The sequence below is a fragment of the Ranitomeya variabilis genome, chromosome 8 (assembly GCF_051348905.1).
Source record: "Ranitomeya variabilis isolate aRanVar5 chromosome 8, aRanVar5.hap1, whole genome shotgun sequence".
Taxonomy (NCBI): domain Eukaryota; kingdom Metazoa; phylum Chordata; class Amphibia; order Anura; family Dendrobatidae; genus Ranitomeya; species Ranitomeya variabilis.
In genome coordinates this window covers 111,991,330-112,010,518 of record NC_135239.1, presented here as the reverse complement: position 1 = coordinate 112,010,518, position 19,189 = coordinate 111,991,330, and the positions used below count along the sequence as shown (strand labels likewise).

Here is a 19,189-nt window from a genome sequence, read left to right as displayed (position 1 = left end):
AGAGGGATCCGTTGAAGCGTTCCAGAGTTATTGACAATGGTCAGAATTGTAAAATTTGGCCTGATCAGGAAGGTGAAAACCGGCTGGGGGTGCAGGGGTTAATCCATATAACACACTTGGTAATACTAAGTGATGGCAGTGCGGTCTCTCCTCCCCCCCTGCATCGCACAAATGGAAAGACACCTGGCCACAAAGGGACGTGTACCCCAAAAATGTACCGAGAAAATGCTCAACTTCACCCACAAAAATCATCAGGTTATGGCTCCAGAACACGGAGACACGAACACCAACTATTTTATTCTTAAATTGTCTTTATTGTGCAAAAGTAATAACTATAAAAGATACATTGTCATCACCTTCATCCATAAATGTGGCGTCATGTCTACCGTGCGGTGAACTGCCCCAAAAGCAACAACAAAAAGGTATTGTTTTGCACACCCCTCTCTCACCATGCCAATAGAAAAAACTACAGAAAAACCTACAAAATCCAAGTGACAAGGAAAGAACACGAGCCCCGCAGGCCGCAACGCGCAGGAATAACTCACAGCTTTCTGGAATATGGCAGAAAGAATAATAAGAAAAAAGGTTTCAGAGCTGCAGAGCCGGTGCGGAGCCGCCTCCTCTGCTGTACCACAGCCGCTCTGACTGAGCACATTGCATGGGGGAACAGAGGCTGCGCAGTAATGGCAGCCGCAGCCCCTCAGTGCACATACACACCGTGCGCCAGCCCCGCACAGCGGTACTTCTGCCGCTGATCCCCGTGTGGCGACTCACCCTGCAAGACAGCGACGCCCATTGAGCGCGGAACGATGATGTCAGGGTCATGTGTCAGTCACGTGTGTGGGAGGAGCTAGGCAGCTGCGGATGCACGTCACCTGTGTGATTGTGTTATCCCGGAAATAGCAGCGACATTGACTCCACCCAGTCAGAGCTGTGTATACACTAAGCTCTGCACACTGTATGCACACTAAGCTCTGCACACTATACACACTAAGCTCTGCACACTGTATACACACTAAGCTCTGCACACTATACACACTAAGCTCTGCACACTATACACACTAAGCTCTGCATACTATATATACATACTAAGCTCTGCACACTGTATACACACTAAGCTCTGCATACTATACACACTAAGCTCTGCACACTGTATACACACTAAGCTCTGCACACTATACACACTAAGCTCTGCACACTGTATGCACACTAAGCTCTGCACACTATATATACATACTAAGCTCTGCACACTGTATACACACTAAGCTCTGCACACTGTATACACACTAAGCTCTGCACACTGTATACACACTAAGCTCTGCACACTATACACACTAAGCTCTGCACACTATACACACTAAGCTCTGCACACTATACACACTAAGCTCTGCACACTGTATACACACTAAGCTCTGCACACTGTATACACACTAAGCTCTGCACACTATACACACTAAGCTCTGCACACTGTATACACACTAAGCTCTGCACACTATACACACTAAGCTCTGCACACTATACACACTAAGCTCTGCACACTACACACTAAGCTCTGCACACTGTATACACAGCTCTGCACACTGTATACACACTAAGCTCTGCACAGTATACACACTAAGCTCTGCACACTGTATACACACTAAGCTCTGCACACTGTATACACACTAAGCTCTGCACACTCTACACACTAAGCTCTGCACACTACACACTAAGCTCTGCACACTACACACTAAGCTCTGCACACTGTATACACACTAAGCTCTGCACACTACGCACTAACCTCTGCACACTGTATACACACTAAGCTCTGCACACTGTATACACACTAACCTCTGCACACTGTATACACACCAAGCTCTGCACACTGTATACACACTAAGCTCTGCACACTGTATACACTAAGCTCTGCACACTATACACACTAAGCTCTGCATACTATACACACTAAGCTCTGCACACTGTATACACACTAAGCTCTGCACACTATACACACTGAGCTCTGCACACTATACACACTAAGCTCTGCACACTATACACACTAAGCTCTGCACACTGTATACACACTAAGCTCTGCACACTATACACACTAAGCTCTGCACACTGTATACACACTAAGCTCTGCACACTATACACACTAAGCTCTGCACACTGTATACACACTAAGCTCTGCACACTATACACACTAAGCTCTGCACACTATACACACTAAGCTCTGCACACTACACACTAAGCTCTGCACACTGTATACACAGCTCTGCACACTGTATACACACTAAGCTCTGCACAGTATACACACTAAGCTCTGCACACTGTATACACACTAAGCTCTGCACACTGTATACACTAAGCTCTGCACACTGTATACACACTAAGCTCTGCACACTATACACACTAAGCTCTGCACACTATACACACTAAGCTCTGCACACTGTATACACACTAAGCTCTGCACACTATACACACTAAGCTCTGCACACTATACACACTAAGCTCTGCATACTATATATACATACTAAGCTCTGCACACTGTATACACACTAAGCTCTGCATACTATACACACTAAGCTCTGCACACTGTATACACACTAAGCTCTGCACACTATACACACTAAGCTCTGCACACTGTATGCACACTAAGCTCTGCATACTATATATACATACTAAGCTCTGCACACTGTATACACACTAAGCTCTGCACACTGTATACACACTAAGCTCTGCACACTGTATACACACTAAGCTCTGCACACTATACACACTAAGCTCTGCACACTATACACACTAAGCTCTGCACACTATACACACTAAGCTCTGCACACTGTATACACACTAAGCTCTGCACACTGTATACACACTAAGCTCTGCACACTATACACACTAAGCTCTGCACACTGTATACACACTAAGCTCTGCACACTATACACACTAAGCTCTGCACACTATACACACTAAGCTCTGCACACTACACACTAAGCTCTGCACACTGTATACACAGCTCTGCACACTGTATACACACTAAGCTCTGCACAGTATACACACTAAGCTCTGCACACTGTATACACACTAAGCTCTGCACACTGTATACACACTAAGCTCTGCACACTCTACACACTAAGCTCTGCACACTACACACTAAGCTCTGCACACTACACACTAAGCTCTGCACACTGTATACACACTAAGCTCTGCACACTACGCACTAACCTCTGCACACTGTATACACACTAAGCTCTGCACACTGTATACACACTAACCTCTGCACACTGTATACACACCAAGCTCTGCACACTGTATACACACTAAGCTCTGCACACTGTATACACTAAGCTCTGCACACTATACACACTAAGCTCTGCATACTATACACACTAAGCTCTGCACACTGTATACACACTAAGCTCTGCACACTATACACACTGAGCTCTGCACACTATACACACTAAGCTCTGCACACTATACACACTAAGCTCTGCACACTGTATACACACTAAGCTCTGCACACTATACACACTAAGCTCTGCACACTGTATACACACTAAGCTCTGCACACTATACACACTAAGCTCTGCACACTGTATACACACTAAGCTCTGCACACTATACACACTAAGCTCTGCACACTATACACACTAAGCTCTGCACACTACACACTAAGCTCTGCACACTGTATACACAGCTCTGCACACTGTATACACACTAAGCTCTGCACAGTATACACACTAAGCTCTGCACACTGTATACACACTAAGCTCTGCACACTGTATACACACTAAGCTCTGCACACTCTACACACTAAGCTCTGCACACTACACACTAAGCTCTGCACACTACACACTAAGCTCTGCACACTGTATACACACTAAGCTCTGCACACTACGCACTAACCTCTGCACACTGTATACACACTAAGCTCTGCACACTGTATACACACTAAGCTCTGCACACTATACACACTAAGCTCTGCACACTGTATACACACCAAGCTCTGCACACTACACACTAAGCTCTGCACACTGTATACACACTAAGCTCTGCACACTGTATACACTAAGCTCTGCACACTATACACACTAAGCTCTGCATACTATACACACTAAGCTCTGCACACTGTATACACACTAAGCTCTGCACACTATACACACTAAGCTCTGCACACTATACACACTAAGCTCTGCACACTGTATACACACTAAGCTCTGCACACTATACACACTGAGCTCTGCACACTATACACACTAAGCTCTGCACACTATACACACTAAGCTCTGCACACTGTATACACACTAAGCTCTGCACACTATACACACTAAGCTCTGCACACTGTATACACACTAAGCTCTGCACACTATACACACTAAGCTCTGCACACTGTATACACACTAAGCTCTGCACACTATACACACTAAGCTCTGCACACTATACACACTAAGCTCTGCACACTACACACTAAGCTCTGCACACTGTATACACAGCTCTGCACACTGTATACACACTAAGCTCTGCACAGTATACACACTAAGCTCTGCACACTGTATACACACTAAGCTCTGCACACTGTATACACACTAAGCTCTGCACACTCTACACACTAAGCTCTGCACACTACACACTAAGCTCTGCACACTACACACTAAGCTCTGCACACTGTATACACACTAAGCTCTGCACACTACGCACTAACCTCTGCACACTGTATACACACTAAGCTCTGCACACTGTATACACACTAAGCTCTGCACACTATACACACTAAGCTCTGCACACTGTATACACACCAAGCTCTGCACACTACACACTAAGCTCTGCACACTGTATACACACTAAGCTCTGCACACTGTATACACTAAGCTCTGCACACTATACACACTAAGCTCTGCATACTATACACACTAAGCTCTGCACACTGTATACACACTAAGCTCTGCACACTATACACACTAAGCTCTGCACACTATACACACTAAGCTCTGCACACTATACACACTAAGCTCTGCACACTGTATACACACTAAGCTCTGCACACTATACACACTAAGCTCTGCACACTGTATACACACTAAGCTCTGCACACTATACACACTAAGCTCTGCACACTATACACACTAAGCTCTGCACACTACACACTAAGCTCTGCTCACTACACAATAAGCTCTGCACACTGTATACACAGCTCTGCACACTGTATACACACTAAGCTCTGCACAGTATACACACTAAGCTCTGCACACTGTATACACACTAAGCTCTGCACACTGTATACACACTAAGCTCTGCACACTGTATACACACTAAGCTCTGCACACTCTACACACTAAGCTCTGCACACTACACACTAAGCTCTGCACACTACACACTAAGCTCTGCACACTACACACTAAGCTCTGCACACTACACACTAAGCTCTGCACACTACGCACTAACCTCTGCACACTGTATACACACTAAGCTCTGCACACTGTATACACACTAAGCTCTGCACACTATACACACTAAGCTCTGCACACTATACACACTAAGCTCTGCACACTACACACTAAGCTCTGCACACTGTATACACACTAAGCTCTGCACACTGTATACACACTAAGCTCTGCACACTGTATACACACTAAGCTCTGCACACTATACACACACTAAGCTCTGCACACTGTATACACAGCTCTGCACACTGTATACACACTAAGCTCTGCACACTACACACTAAGCTCTGCACACTATACACACTAAGCTCTGCACACTATACACACTAAGCTCTGCACACTACACACTAAGCTCTGCACACTGTATACACACTAAGCTCTGCACACTGTATACACACTAAGCTCTGCACACTGTATACACACTAAGCTCTGCACACTATACACACTAAGCTCTGCACACTACACACTAAGCTCTGCACACTACACACTAAGCTCTGCACACTACACAATAAGCTCTGCACACTACACAATAAGCTCTGCACACTGTATACACACTAAGCTCTGCACACTATGCACTAAGCTCTGCACACTATACACACTAAGCTCTGCACACTGTATACACACTAAGCTCTGCACACTGTATACGCACTAAGCTCTGCACACTGTATACACACTAAGCTCTGCACACTGTATACACACTAAGCTCTGCATACTATACACACTAAGCTCTGCACACTATACACACTAAGCTCTGCACACTATACACACTAAGCTCTGCACACTATACACACTAAGCTCTGCACACTCTACACACTAAGCTCTGCACACTGTATACACAGCTCTGCACACTGTATACACACTAAGCTCTGCACACTACACACTAAGCTCTGCACACTGTATACACACTAAGCTTTGCACACTACACACTAAGCTCTGCACACTGTATACACACTAAGCTCTGCACACTGTATACACACTAAGCTCTGCACACTATACACACTAAGCTCTGCACACTACACACTAAGCTCTGCACACTACACACTAAGCTCTGCACACTGTATACACACTAAGCTCTGCATACTATACACACTAAGCTCTGCACACTGTATACACACTAAGCTCTGCACACTGTATACACACTAAGCTCTGCACACTGTATACACACTAAGCTCTGCACACTGTATACACACTAAGCTCTGCACACTGTATACACGCTAAGCTCTGCACACTGTATACACACTAAGCTCTGCACACTTTATACACACTAAGCTCTGCACACTGTATACACACTAAGCTCTGCACACTATACACACTAAGCTCTGCACACTACACACTAAGCTCTGCACACTATACACCCTAAGCTCTGCACACTGTATACACAGCTCTGCACACTGTATACACAGCTCTGCACACTGTATACACACTAAGCTCTGCACACTGTATACACACTAAGCTCTGCACACTACACACTAAGCTCTGCACACTGTATACACACTAAGCTCTGCACACTGTATACACACTAAGCTCTGCACACTTTATACACACTAAGCTCTGCACACTGTATACACACTAAGCTCTGCACACTATACACACTAAGCTCTGCACACTACACACTATACACCCTAAGCTCTGCACACTGTATACACAGCTCTGCACACTGTATACACAGCTCTGCACACTGTATACACACTAAGCTCTGCACACTGTATACACACTAAGCTCTGCACACTACACACTAAGCTCTGCACACTGTATACACACTAAGCTCTGCACACTGTATACACACTAAGCTCTGCACACTTTATACACACTAAGCTCTGCACACTGTATACACACTAAGCTCTGCACACTATACACACTAAGCTCTGCACACTACACACTAAGCTCTGCACACTATACACCCTAAGCTCTGCACTGTATACACAGCTCTGCACACTGTATACACAGCTCTGCACACTGTATACACACTAAGCTCTGCACACTACACACTAAGCTCTGCACACTGTATACGCACTGTAAGGTTTCTCTTACTGAGAGTGTTGGGGGACACGCGCTTGACCGCGATATTTAAGCACACAGCACGGGTTTATAAAAGAAAGCAGTCCATACGGTTTATTAAGCCACATAAACCGGGTTAAGCACAGTTCATTACATAGAATACAACAGGCACCAACAGTCTCTTTGGTACCTGACGGGAGCTCCTGCTCCACCTTGCCGACTCTTCCAACAGCCTTTGGGTAAGCTGCCTAACGGGGATCACCAACTCGCCTGGTCAATACACAGTAGTCAGTCCAGATCTCACCGAAGGACTCCAGCTTCCCCACACTCTGTTAACACGCTTCTGGGTAAGCTGCCTAACGGGGGTCCCCAACTTGCCTGTCCGGCACACAGTAGTCAGTCCGGACCTCACCGAAGGACTGCAGCTTCCCCACACAGGAACAGTCTCTGGCTCCGCAGATCCTGGTCCTCACCTCGTTACCACAGGTCCTGGACCCCGTCCTCCACCTGTCAGCTTAGGTCCTGGACCCCGTCCTCCACCTATCAGCTTAGGTCCTGGACCCCGTCCTCCACCTGTCAGCTTAGGTCCTGGACCCCGTCCTCCACCTATCAGCTTAGGTCCTGGACCCCGTCCTCCACCTATCAGCTTAGGTCCTGGACCCCGTCCTCCACCTGTTACCTCAGGATACCAGGATCACGCCGGTGGCCTAGTCCGGGTATTCTTCAGGACGTCCTTCCGCAGCCGGGCACGTCCAATACCCAGGCCACCCGAAGCCAAGTCTCACGGTCTTAGGTGCTCTCCGGACCCTAGTCATTCCTAGGCCAATCCAGCACCATTCGGGACCCTAGTCATTCCTAGGACAGTCCCCGGGACCCTAGTCATTCCTAGGACAATCCCGCACCGTTCCCAGGTGCTTGCAGGACCCTGGTCATTCCCAGGCCAATCCAGCACCTTCACCGGTCAGGTCCATACACAGGTTCCACACAGGAACCACACAGGACCTACCGGACACACCTCCCATGTGACCCACATCCTGGTCACATTATATACCTGAAACCACACCCCTGGATGTGTGTGTGGATGTGTGGCTAGTCTGACCCTCCCGTCTCTCATGACTAGCCTAGTAAGTCACCCAAACTTAACTATACACATTACAGAAACTCTTGAGGGACTACAGGTCCCAGCATAAACACAAAACATCAGACTTACTACGCAGACTCCCTCTGCGACACATATCGGCCATTCACAACACTGCCGATCACAGGTTCACCACGAATATCACCACAACAGATACGCCTCCATGCATATCCCGCAGAGCGCACAGAGCGCACCCTAACTGCCACAGGGGTCAGTATACCACAGCACTAAGCTCTGCACACTGTATACACACTAAGCTCTGCATACTATACACACTAAGCTCTGCACACTGTATACACACTAAGCTCTGCACACTGTATACCCACTAAGCTCTGCACACTGTATACACACTAAGCTCTGCATACTATACACACTAAGCTCTGCACACTACACACTAAGCTCTGCACACTGTATACACACTGTTGTGATTTTGCTTTTTGCTCCCTCTAGTGGTCATTAGTGATTTGACTCTGGAGCGTCTGTCTTTTCCTATATCCTCACCTGGGCCGTTAGTTCAGGGACGTTGCTATATAAGCTCCCTGGACCTTCAGTTCAATGCCTGGCATCATTGAAATCAGAGCTAATCTGTTGTGCTCTTCTCCTCTGATCCTGGTTCCTGTTTTTCAAGCTAAGTCTGCTTCTTTGCTTTTTGCTTTTGTTTTGTTTGGTATTTTTGTCCAGCTTGTTCCTATCTGTATCCTGACCTTTGCTGGAAGCTCTAGGGGGCTGGTGTTCTCCCCCCGGACCGTTAGACGGTTCGGGGGTTCTTGAATCTCCAGCGTGGATTTTTATAGGGTTTTTGTTGACCAGATAATTTATCTTGCTATATTCTGCTATTAGTAAGCTGGCCTCTCTTTGCTGAACCTGGTTCATTTCTGTGTTTGTCATTTCCTCTTACCTCACCGCTATTATTTGTGGGGGGCTTGTATCTTGCTTTGGGGTCCCTTTCTCTGGAGGCAAGAGAGGTCTTTGTTTTCTTCTCCTAGGGGTAGTTAGATTCTCCGGCTGGCGCGAGTCATCTAGCGATCACCGTAGGCATGATCCCCGGCTACTTCTAGTGTTGGCGTTAGGAGTAGCTATTTGGTCAACCCAGTTACCACAGCCCTATGAGCTGGATTTTTGTATCTTGCAGACTTACACGTTCCTCTGAGACCCTGTCCACTGGGGTCATAACAACACACTAAGCTCTGCACACTACACACTAAGCTCTGCACACTGTATACACCTAAGCTCTGCACACTGTATACACACTAAGCTCTGCACACTACACACTAAGCTCTGCACACTTTATACACACTAAGCTCTGCACACTGTATACACACTAAGCTCTGCACACTGAATACACAGCTCTGCACACTATATACACACAGCTCTGCATACTGTATATACATACTAAGCTCTGCACACTAAACACAGCTCTGCACACTGTATATACATACTAAGGAAAAATAGTGAAAACCAGCTCACCTATTAGGCATTTGTTGTGGGGAAGCCCGGATACCGTGCAGTCATCACATGGAACGATAAGATAAAAGGAAAAAGAAATCCAGCTTCCAAAAATATCAAAATTTATTGAAGATAAAATCCAAAGTCCAATGACATGGTTCACAGGAGAATGAGTAGCAGCAGGCTACGCGTTTCGAACAATGAGTTCTTTTTCAAAAATAACTCATTGTTCGAAACGCGTAGCCTGCTGCTACTCATTTTCCTGTGAACCATGTCATTGGACTTTGGATTTTATCTTCAATAAATTTTGATATTTTTGGAAGCTGGATTTCTTTTTCCTTTTATCTTATACATACTAAGCTCTGCACACTATATACACACTAAGCTCAACACTGTATATACACGGCTCTGCACACTGTATATGCACACTAAGCTCTGCACACTTTACAGCTCTGCACTCTGTATATACACACTAAGCTCTGCTCACTGTATATACACACTCGGCTCTGCACACTATACACACAGCTCTGCACACTGTATACTGTGTTCCAAGTTATTATGCAAATTGGATTTAAGTGTCAAAACGATTTAATTGTTTTGTTTTTCAAATAAACTCATGGATGGCATTATGTCTCAGGGCTCAATGGATCACTGAAATCAATCTTAATCACGTGTGATAATTAGTTTTTCAGTTGATTCTAATTAAAGGAAAACTACTTAAAAATGATGATTCACATTATTAAGCAGGCCACAGTTTTCAAGTAACATGGGAAAGAAAAAGGATCTCTCTGCTGCCGAAAAGCATCAAATAGTGCAATGCCTTGGTGAAGGGATGAAAACATTAGAAATTTCTTGAAAATATAAGCGTGATCATCTTACTGTTAAGAGATTTGTGGCTGAATCTGAGCACAGTTGTGTTCGTGCTGATAAAGGCATAATGAGGAAGGTTTCTGCCAGGCAAGTTCATCGGATAAAGAGAGCAGCTGCTAAAAAGCCATTACAAACCAGCAAACAGATATTTGAAGCCGCTGATGCCTCTGGAGTCCCTCGAACCTCAAGGTGTAGGATCCTTCAAAGGCTTGCTTTGGTTCATAAACCTACTATTCTGCCACCCCTAAACAGTGTTCACAAGCAGAAACGGTTGCAGTGGGCCCAGAAATACATGAAGACTAATTTTCAAACAGTCTTGTTTACTGATGAGTGTCGAGCAACCCTGGATGGTCCAGATGGATGGAGTAGTGGATGGTTGGTGGATGGCCACCATGTCCCAACAAGGCTGCAACGTCAGGTGGAGGAGTCATGTTTTGGGCCGGAATCATGGAGAAACAGCTGGTAGGGCCCTTTAAAGTTCCTGAAGATGTGAAAATGATCTCCGCAAAGTATATAGAGTTTCTGACTAACAACTTTCTTCCATGGTATAAAAAGCAGAAACGTGCCTTCAGGAGCAAAATCATCTTCATGCATGACAATGCACCATCTCATGCTGCAAAGAAAACCTCTGAGTCATTGGCTGCTATGGGCATAAAAGGAGATAAACTCATGGTGTGGCCATCATCTTCCCCTGTCCTCAACCCTATAGAGAACCTTTAGGCTATGTGCACACGTTGCGGATTAGCCTTAGGAATTTCTGGTGCGGATTCTGCCTCTCCTGGCAGAAAACGCACCTGCGGTTTTTTGTGCGGTTCCGCAGTGTTTTTTTGTGCGTTTTTGCTGCGGTTTTCTTGCAGATTTGCTGCGTTTTTTACCTCTGCGGTTTTCTATAATGGAATGGGTACAAAAACACTGCAGATTCACAAAAAAGAAGTGACATGCTACTTCTTTTAAACCGCAGCGTTTCCGCAGCTGATTTTCCGCAAAGTGTGCACAGCATTTTTTTTCTCATTGATTTACATTGTACTGTAAATCAATTGCGGATCCGCAGCCCTTCTGCACTGCAAAAAACGCTGTAGATCCGCAGAGAATCCGCAACGTGTGCACATACCCTAAGAGTATCATCAAGCAAAAGATCTATGAGGGTGGGAGGCAGTTCACATCAAAACAGCAGCTCTGGGAGGCTATTCTGACTTCATGCAAAGAAATACAAGCAGAAACTCTCCAAAACCTCACAAGTTCAATGGATGCAAGAATTGTGAAGGTGATATTAAAGAAGGGTTCCTATGTTAACATGTAACATGGCCTTAATGCTGCAAATTCCACATATGAGCATTTTCAGTTCATTAAAACATATCAAATGTCTAGAAATTCTACTGTGCCTAATAATTTGGAACAGTGCATTTTGAGGTTTTATTCATTTTGGAGATTATGCTGTTATTATTGGGAGGTTTCTTCAATAAAATTCGATGTATACTCTAAAGGGTGATGACTTTTATTAGACTGACTGTCATTTGGACCGACCATTTAGGAAAATCCGAGAAAAATATCATTTGCATAATAATTTGGAACGTAGTGTATATACACACACTAAGCTCTGCACACTATACACACAGCTCTGCACACTATATACACACTTAGCTCTGCACACTATAGACATACTCAGCTCTGCACACTGTATATACACACACTAAGCTCTGCACACTGTATACACACAACTCTGCACACTGTATATACACACTCAGCTCTGCACACTGTATAGACAGCTCTGCACATTGTACACGGCTCTGCACACTATATACACACTCAGCTCTGCACACTACAGCATTGCACACTGTATACACGGATCTGCACACTGTACATATGTAATAGAGTGCAGGGTTGAGTATGTCACCACGGAACAGACAGACCAACTGTTGAGGGGAATTTATTAACAGGCAGGGCCGTATTTAGAGTTTCTGCTGCCCTAGGAACTTTTAGTGCTGCCTCCCCCTTTGGTGAATATGACACTATCGGCAGTGACTTTGGCAAGAATCGCTGATGTGAAAGTCGCCTTTTGCAGCAGATCCGGCAGTTTTTCTGCATGTGCCTCGTAACGGATCACTTACGGCAACACTGCGTTCGGCCTCATTCATTCCCTATGGGATTTGCGGCACTTGCCATGATCTGGCAAATGCGGTACCATACCTCCCAACTTTTGAAGAAGGGAAGGAGGTATAAATTTTGCGGCGCGTGTAGTGCGCGCCGCGGCAAATTTTAGGCCACGCCTCTAAACACACCCATTTCACAACTAGTCACACCCATATCCACGTCCCAACCACAGCCATTTAGCACTGCTGATCACACTGTTTTATATACAATAATTATAAACAAAAAAAATATGGCCACAGTGCTCCATACTGTATAATGGCCACACATGATGCTCAATACTGTATAATGGCCACACAGTGCTCCATACTGTATAATGGCCACACATGATGCTCAATACTGTATAACGGCCACCACACATGATGCTCCATACTGTATAATGGCCACACACAGTTCTCCATGGCCACACATGATGCTCAATACTGTATAATGGCCACACATGATGCTCCATAGTGTATAATGGCCACACATGATGCTCCATAATGTATAATGGCCACACAGTGCTCCATACTGTATAATGGCCACACATAGTGCTCCATACTGTATAATGGCTACACATAGTGCTCCATACTGTATAATGGCCACACACAGTTCTCCATACTGTATAATGATCCCACATGATGCTCAATACTGTATAATGGCCACACATGATGCTCCATACTGTATAACGGCCACACATGATGCTTCCATACTGTATAATGGCTATTGGCCACACATGATGCTCCATACTGTATAACGGCCACACATGATGCTCCATACTGTATAATAGCCATTGGCCACACATACTGTATAACGGCCACACATGATGCTCAATACTGTATAATGGCCACACAGTTCTCCATTCTGTATAATGATCCCACATGATGCTTAATACTGTATAATTACCCCCCCTCCTGTATGCATGGCTCATATTCTCCCTCCTGTATGCATGGCTCATATTCCCCCCCCCTGTATGCATGGTTCATATTTCCCCCCCTGTATGCATGGCTCATATTCCCCCCCCCCCGTATGCATGGCTCATATTCCCCCTCCTGTATGCATGGCTTATATTCCCTCTCCTGCATGCATGGCTCATATTTCACCCCCTGTATGCATGGCTCATATTCCCCCTCCCTGTATGCATGGCTCATATTTCCCCCTCCTGTATGCATGGCTTATATCCCACCCTGTATGCATGGCTCATATTCCCCCCCGTATACATGGCTCATATTCCCTTCCCTGTATGCATGGCTCATATTTCACCCCCCCTGTATGTATGGCTCATATTCCCCCCGTATGCATGGCTCATATCCCCCCCCCCTGTATGCATGGCTCATATTTCCCCCTCCTGTATGCATGGCTCATATTCCCCCCCTCCCTGTATGCATGGCTCATATTCCCACCCCTGTAGGCCGGGCGGGGGGGGCGAGGTCGGTTGGGAGGTGACCCAGCTTTTATAAAAAAAAAAAAAAGCAACAACAAACCTTGCTCAGGTGCCGCCCCCTGCATTGTCCCCGCCCTAGGCACGTGCCTAGTGGCAAATACGGCCCTGTTAACAGGAGTAAGATTCTCCTCGCAGGGAGTAAACAGGGGGTTAATAAGGATAAATCAAACAGTAAACAGTTAAGCGGAATCAAAAGGGTTAATGAGTGTTCTTGTAACTTATCAGTCCAGGGAGGTCCTGACTGGAGGGTCCTACTTCCAACGTGGGTACAGTCACCAGCAGCGCTTGAGATCCTGAAGTCTCTCCTCTGTGTCCTGAGAACTGGAGACTCCAGGGTTAAGTCTTTTCTTCCAGTGAAGCTGAAAGCAGGAAGTAACTCAGCCACTCTGCTGTGAGTCTCTGTATATCAGGCTGGCAGGCTTTCTGCAGTAGCAATGCTACACACACGCCGAGCAGTTTACTTGTCACACTCAGGGGTCTTGTCTTGACTTGTCAGTGCAGTCACCAGGGCTACACGCTCAGGTTACTGTCAGGGGATACGTCTTCTCTGATTATGGAGGCTTCCAAGTCCACACTCTCACATCCAGCCTCCACTACGGCTGGTATCTCAGCCTCAGTGCCCTCACGGGGAGCACTCTCTTTCGGGGAGCGCGGCGCTGCAGCCTGCTCTGTCTGGCGCGCTGTCCCCTCTGTCTCGCGCGCTCTGCTCTCCCGCTCTTTTCTGACCACACCCCCCTCTCTTCCTCTCTGCCCCCAGCAGTCACATGGTCTCCTCAGTCCAGGGCAGGAAGTCTTCCCCCTGACAACCCAGCTGTCTGACTAAGTGGTTCCAGGTAAGGAGCAGGGAAAGCAACCTTCTTACATTCCCCCTCTCTTGAAGCTCGCCATTCCATGGGCGAGGACTCTTCGTGCTTCTCTTTGTTCTTTTAAGGGGAGTCAGATACCTGCAATTCTCACATCTCCTTCTGCCTTTCTTCTTGCACATACTGCCAAACTAAATGGTCTAGGAGCTGTTCATCAGTCAGGTTGAGATATGCTTTCTCTGCTTCGTCAACAACTGCTGTCTTCTTCTTTTTCTTCTTCTTCCTGGCCTTGCCGATAGCAGGTGTTTGCATAGGGGCTTCTTGCTCGGGCTCCTCAGTCTGGGGGCTAAGTACGGGCAATTCTTCTCCATAGCTCCCCCTCTCTTTGACAGGAGCATTCTTGTCAAAACTAGAGTCAGATGAATTAAGATCATTCAGGTCGGACTCTTCGTCATCCGTGCCGGGCTCTGCAGGCATCACTCCACCGGGCTTCTCAGGCACACTCCCTGTCTCACACAGCTGTTCCATTTCCTCTGTTCGATCAGGATCCTGTGAGATGACAGCCAGCACCCTCTTCACCTCAGGGGACGATATTAGTGGTTCCTCCTTCTCATCGACGAGGGCTTCGAAAACGAGTGCCGCAGGAACACTTGGCACTTTCTCTCCTTCTTCGGGAACTCGTGCTGGGCAAGGTAGTAAAGCACTTAGGTGGTCTTCTCGAGTGGACGTCCCTTTCTTCCCTCCGGGCCGAGTCTCACAGACAGAACCTTCAGACCCAAGCTGGAGTTCCACCAGGGTCGGCTTCACACGTCGGGACAGCGCAGTCATTCCACCAGAGATGCTCGACACCTTCTCCACCTCTCCTTGGCCGGATCTCGGCCACCGCTTTTCTCGGGTAGGGCAATCTCTGAACAGGTGTCCCACCCTTCTGCATGCCCAGCACTCACGTCTGCATCTGTCTGGAGGGCGCTTTCGTCCAGATCGTCGATCTCGGCGGTAGACATCTCTCATCTGCGGTTGCTCTTCACTCCAGGATACGGAGTTACACTCTGGAGCCACCACTGAAGCCTTCTTCATGCTGCGCACCTCTCCTCTATCTCCCTCTGGCTCGGGATATGCCGCTGATCCCCAAGACTGCAGTAAGGGCTCTCCCCAGACTCTCAATCTCTTCCCAGATTCTTCTTATCTTCAACCGAGAATCCCGGGTCCATGTCATCTCCTCTTCATTCTGACTGGGTGCTCTGCAATGGTAGCATGTAGGCAGTCTTCTTCGCCGAGCGGCGCTAGTCTCACTTTGGGAGGCGGTCTCTCTTTCTCGCACCGGAGGGTTGTACTCTGCAGCAGGGGTCTTCTTATATTCAGCCACTTCCTCACGGACCCGCTTAACCTCCTTCTTCAAGTCTTCTACCTATTAAGGGGCGGTTACCTCTCTGCTCCATACCTTCCCCACTGGCACTACCACCCCTTGCTCTTGCTCGTGCATGCGTGCCTCACTCCCGACCTCAGAGAAAGTCATATCTGGCTTTACGCGCATGCGCTCTCGCAGGGCCTGTTTCATCAACACATCTCGCAAGCCTGTCACCAGTTGGTCTCGCAGCACAACGTCAACTGCCCCCACACCTACGCCGTCCTTCCGTATGATGGCAATATGAAGCTCCTGCGGGGCATTCATATATTGCGTCACGGTTTCCCCCTCTCTTTGTACCCGGCGAAACAGTCGCATGCGCAGCTCCCCTACGTCAGTGGGGTCCCCATGCGTCTCTTCAAGTATATGTAATAATTTGTCCAGGGTATCTCTCGCCTGAGGGGGTTTGAGCATAACAGAGTCCCGTGCATCCCCCTCTAGGGCCATCACAGCTATTTCCGCCTGCAGAGCCGGCGTCATAGGATGCATCCGCATCATGCCTCGGATGTGCTCCGTCCAACTCCACAACATGACATCGCTCCCTGAGAATTTTGGCAGGTTAACCAACATGGCTCACAGAGAGATGCTAGACCTGGGGCCTCCCCCAACTGCTTGATCTGCCCTTTCCGCGCTACCGTGTGACATCCTGCCGACTACGCCAAATGTAATAGAGTGCAGGGTTGAGTATGTCACCACGGAACAGACAGATCAATTGTTGAGGGGAATTTATTAACAGGAGTAAGATTCTCCTCGCAGGGAGTAAACAGGGGGTTAATAAGGATAAATCAAACAGTAAACAGTTAAGCGGAATCAAAAGGGTTAATGAGTGTTCTTGTAACTTATCAGTCCTGGGAGGTCCTGACTGGAGGGTCCTAATTCCAACATGGGTACTGTTACGTAACCCCGCAGCACCCAGATTATGTTGTGCAGTTATATGTATGTATAATAGTTTCCATGTGAGATGCATGTTCCTAAGGCATCAGCCCACAGGCTGCGCCCCTGGGCAGAGGGGACAAGATATCCCCCTTCTGACCTCTCCCACCTTTGTAATTCCCACAGTAAATATCGGCAGGCTCTGGCCCCCTGCGGCTATTTTAATGTATGTCTGGCCTGCAGCTTTTCAATGGGCCTGCCCTCTGTACCTGTGTGTTATATATTCTGTGTCTTGTGAGTAAAGGGTTGTCATACTGGAAATACATGGAGAAGCAGTGATCTGTTATATGCGCCCATGTAACCAAGGAATTCCAGCCAGCATGCTTCATTCAGACTCCAGCCAAAGCAGAGTGGACCTCCTGAAACACGGGGTGGTACTGAAAGAGGTACTCCAGCACGGTAGATCCCGTTACACTGGTGGCAGCAGTGGGATGTGATACCCCATCTACAGGAGGAAAGGAATGAATGGAAAACAACTACCAGAAGTTAAAGTTGACTCCCCCTGACGAAGGCACGCTGCCAAAATGCGCATAACGGTTGCAGCATCGCCATTAGAGTGTTGGTAAGTTACTAGTGTTATTATGCTCGCATTCTACTGCATGTACCTCTTTATTTATGTATCAGAGTATTATGGATCTTAGCACCAGGGGCCTTTCTTGGCTTGTAACAGGCATAATTGATTATAAGGAATTTGCTATGTAAGTTAATCCAAGCTCCATATACGCTACTATTTTTTATGTATTGGGGATTTTTGGATCTTAGTACTGGGGGTTTTGGATTGATACACATGATGACATTATTAAGCCTGTAACTGTTTTTGTACCCTTGTTATCTGTGATCCATGCCTTGATTGATTGTACTGCAGTTTCTTGAGATTATTCTGCCCACTCAATGGTGATGCCGTTTTCTGTTCTCTTGGCTCACCCAAGCACTGTTGGCTGTTTTTAACCTGTATTGTTGTTTTTTACAATTCAATAAAGTTTTCTACCATTGTTCTGATATACGCATTCAGTTATATGTTTATATGCATCTTGCGTAGAACACGTTTCCTTCCTTTTTTGATTGGGATACAACTATTTCTTTGGTTAGTTTTCTAAAACCATTGTGTTATATACATTTGTGTATCCTCCAGCAGGAATAACTATTGGTTATTGCAGAAGTTAAAGAGGACTACATTAAAAGATCTGGTGGAAGCCCGAGAGTTAATCGCCAGCAACAAAACAAAAGCGGATTTGATAGTAGCCATCATGGAACACGACAGTGCAGCACCCCCCAATGTGAACATGGAGGAGATTGAATTCCAGAGGGAGGTAAAGAACAGACTGGCGTTCTATGGCCCAAACCCTGCAGTAGAGATCATACGAAAGGTGATGGCTGATGTGCGTACTGATCTGAAGGGAAAGATGGCCGAGCGGACCAGGATAGAGCTAGCCAAGATGGAGATGACAGATCGGACCAAAGTGGAGCTGGCCAAGATGGAGATGGCAGAGCGGAGAGAGGAGAGCCAGCGAGCAGGGGAGAGCTCTGGCCTCTGACCAGGTACCTTTAACAGTAAGCCACAAAAAGATCCAGTATAATGCCTTCTGATAGTTGGGGGAGGCAGAG

General features: G+C 46.7%; 1 protein-coding gene across 5 annotated transcripts in view; it reads right to left on the bottom strand.

Annotated features, from left to right (window-relative positions):
* The window catches only part of DUSP12 (dual specificity phosphatase 12), an 86,881-nt gene extending 85,974 nt beyond the window's left edge, over positions 1–907 (bottom strand). For 2 of the 5 annotated variants that reach the window (XM_077276998.1, XM_077277000.1), the window contains exon 1: positions 775–907. In XM_077276998.1, coding sequence (XP_077133113.1) covers positions 775–825 — 51 coding nt within the window. In that variant the 5' untranslated portion in view covers positions 826–907. The other 3 variants (XM_077277001.1, XM_077276996.1, XM_077276999.1) reach the window with 3 other exon arrangements.
* Positions 908–19,189: the final 18,282 nt, after the last annotated feature.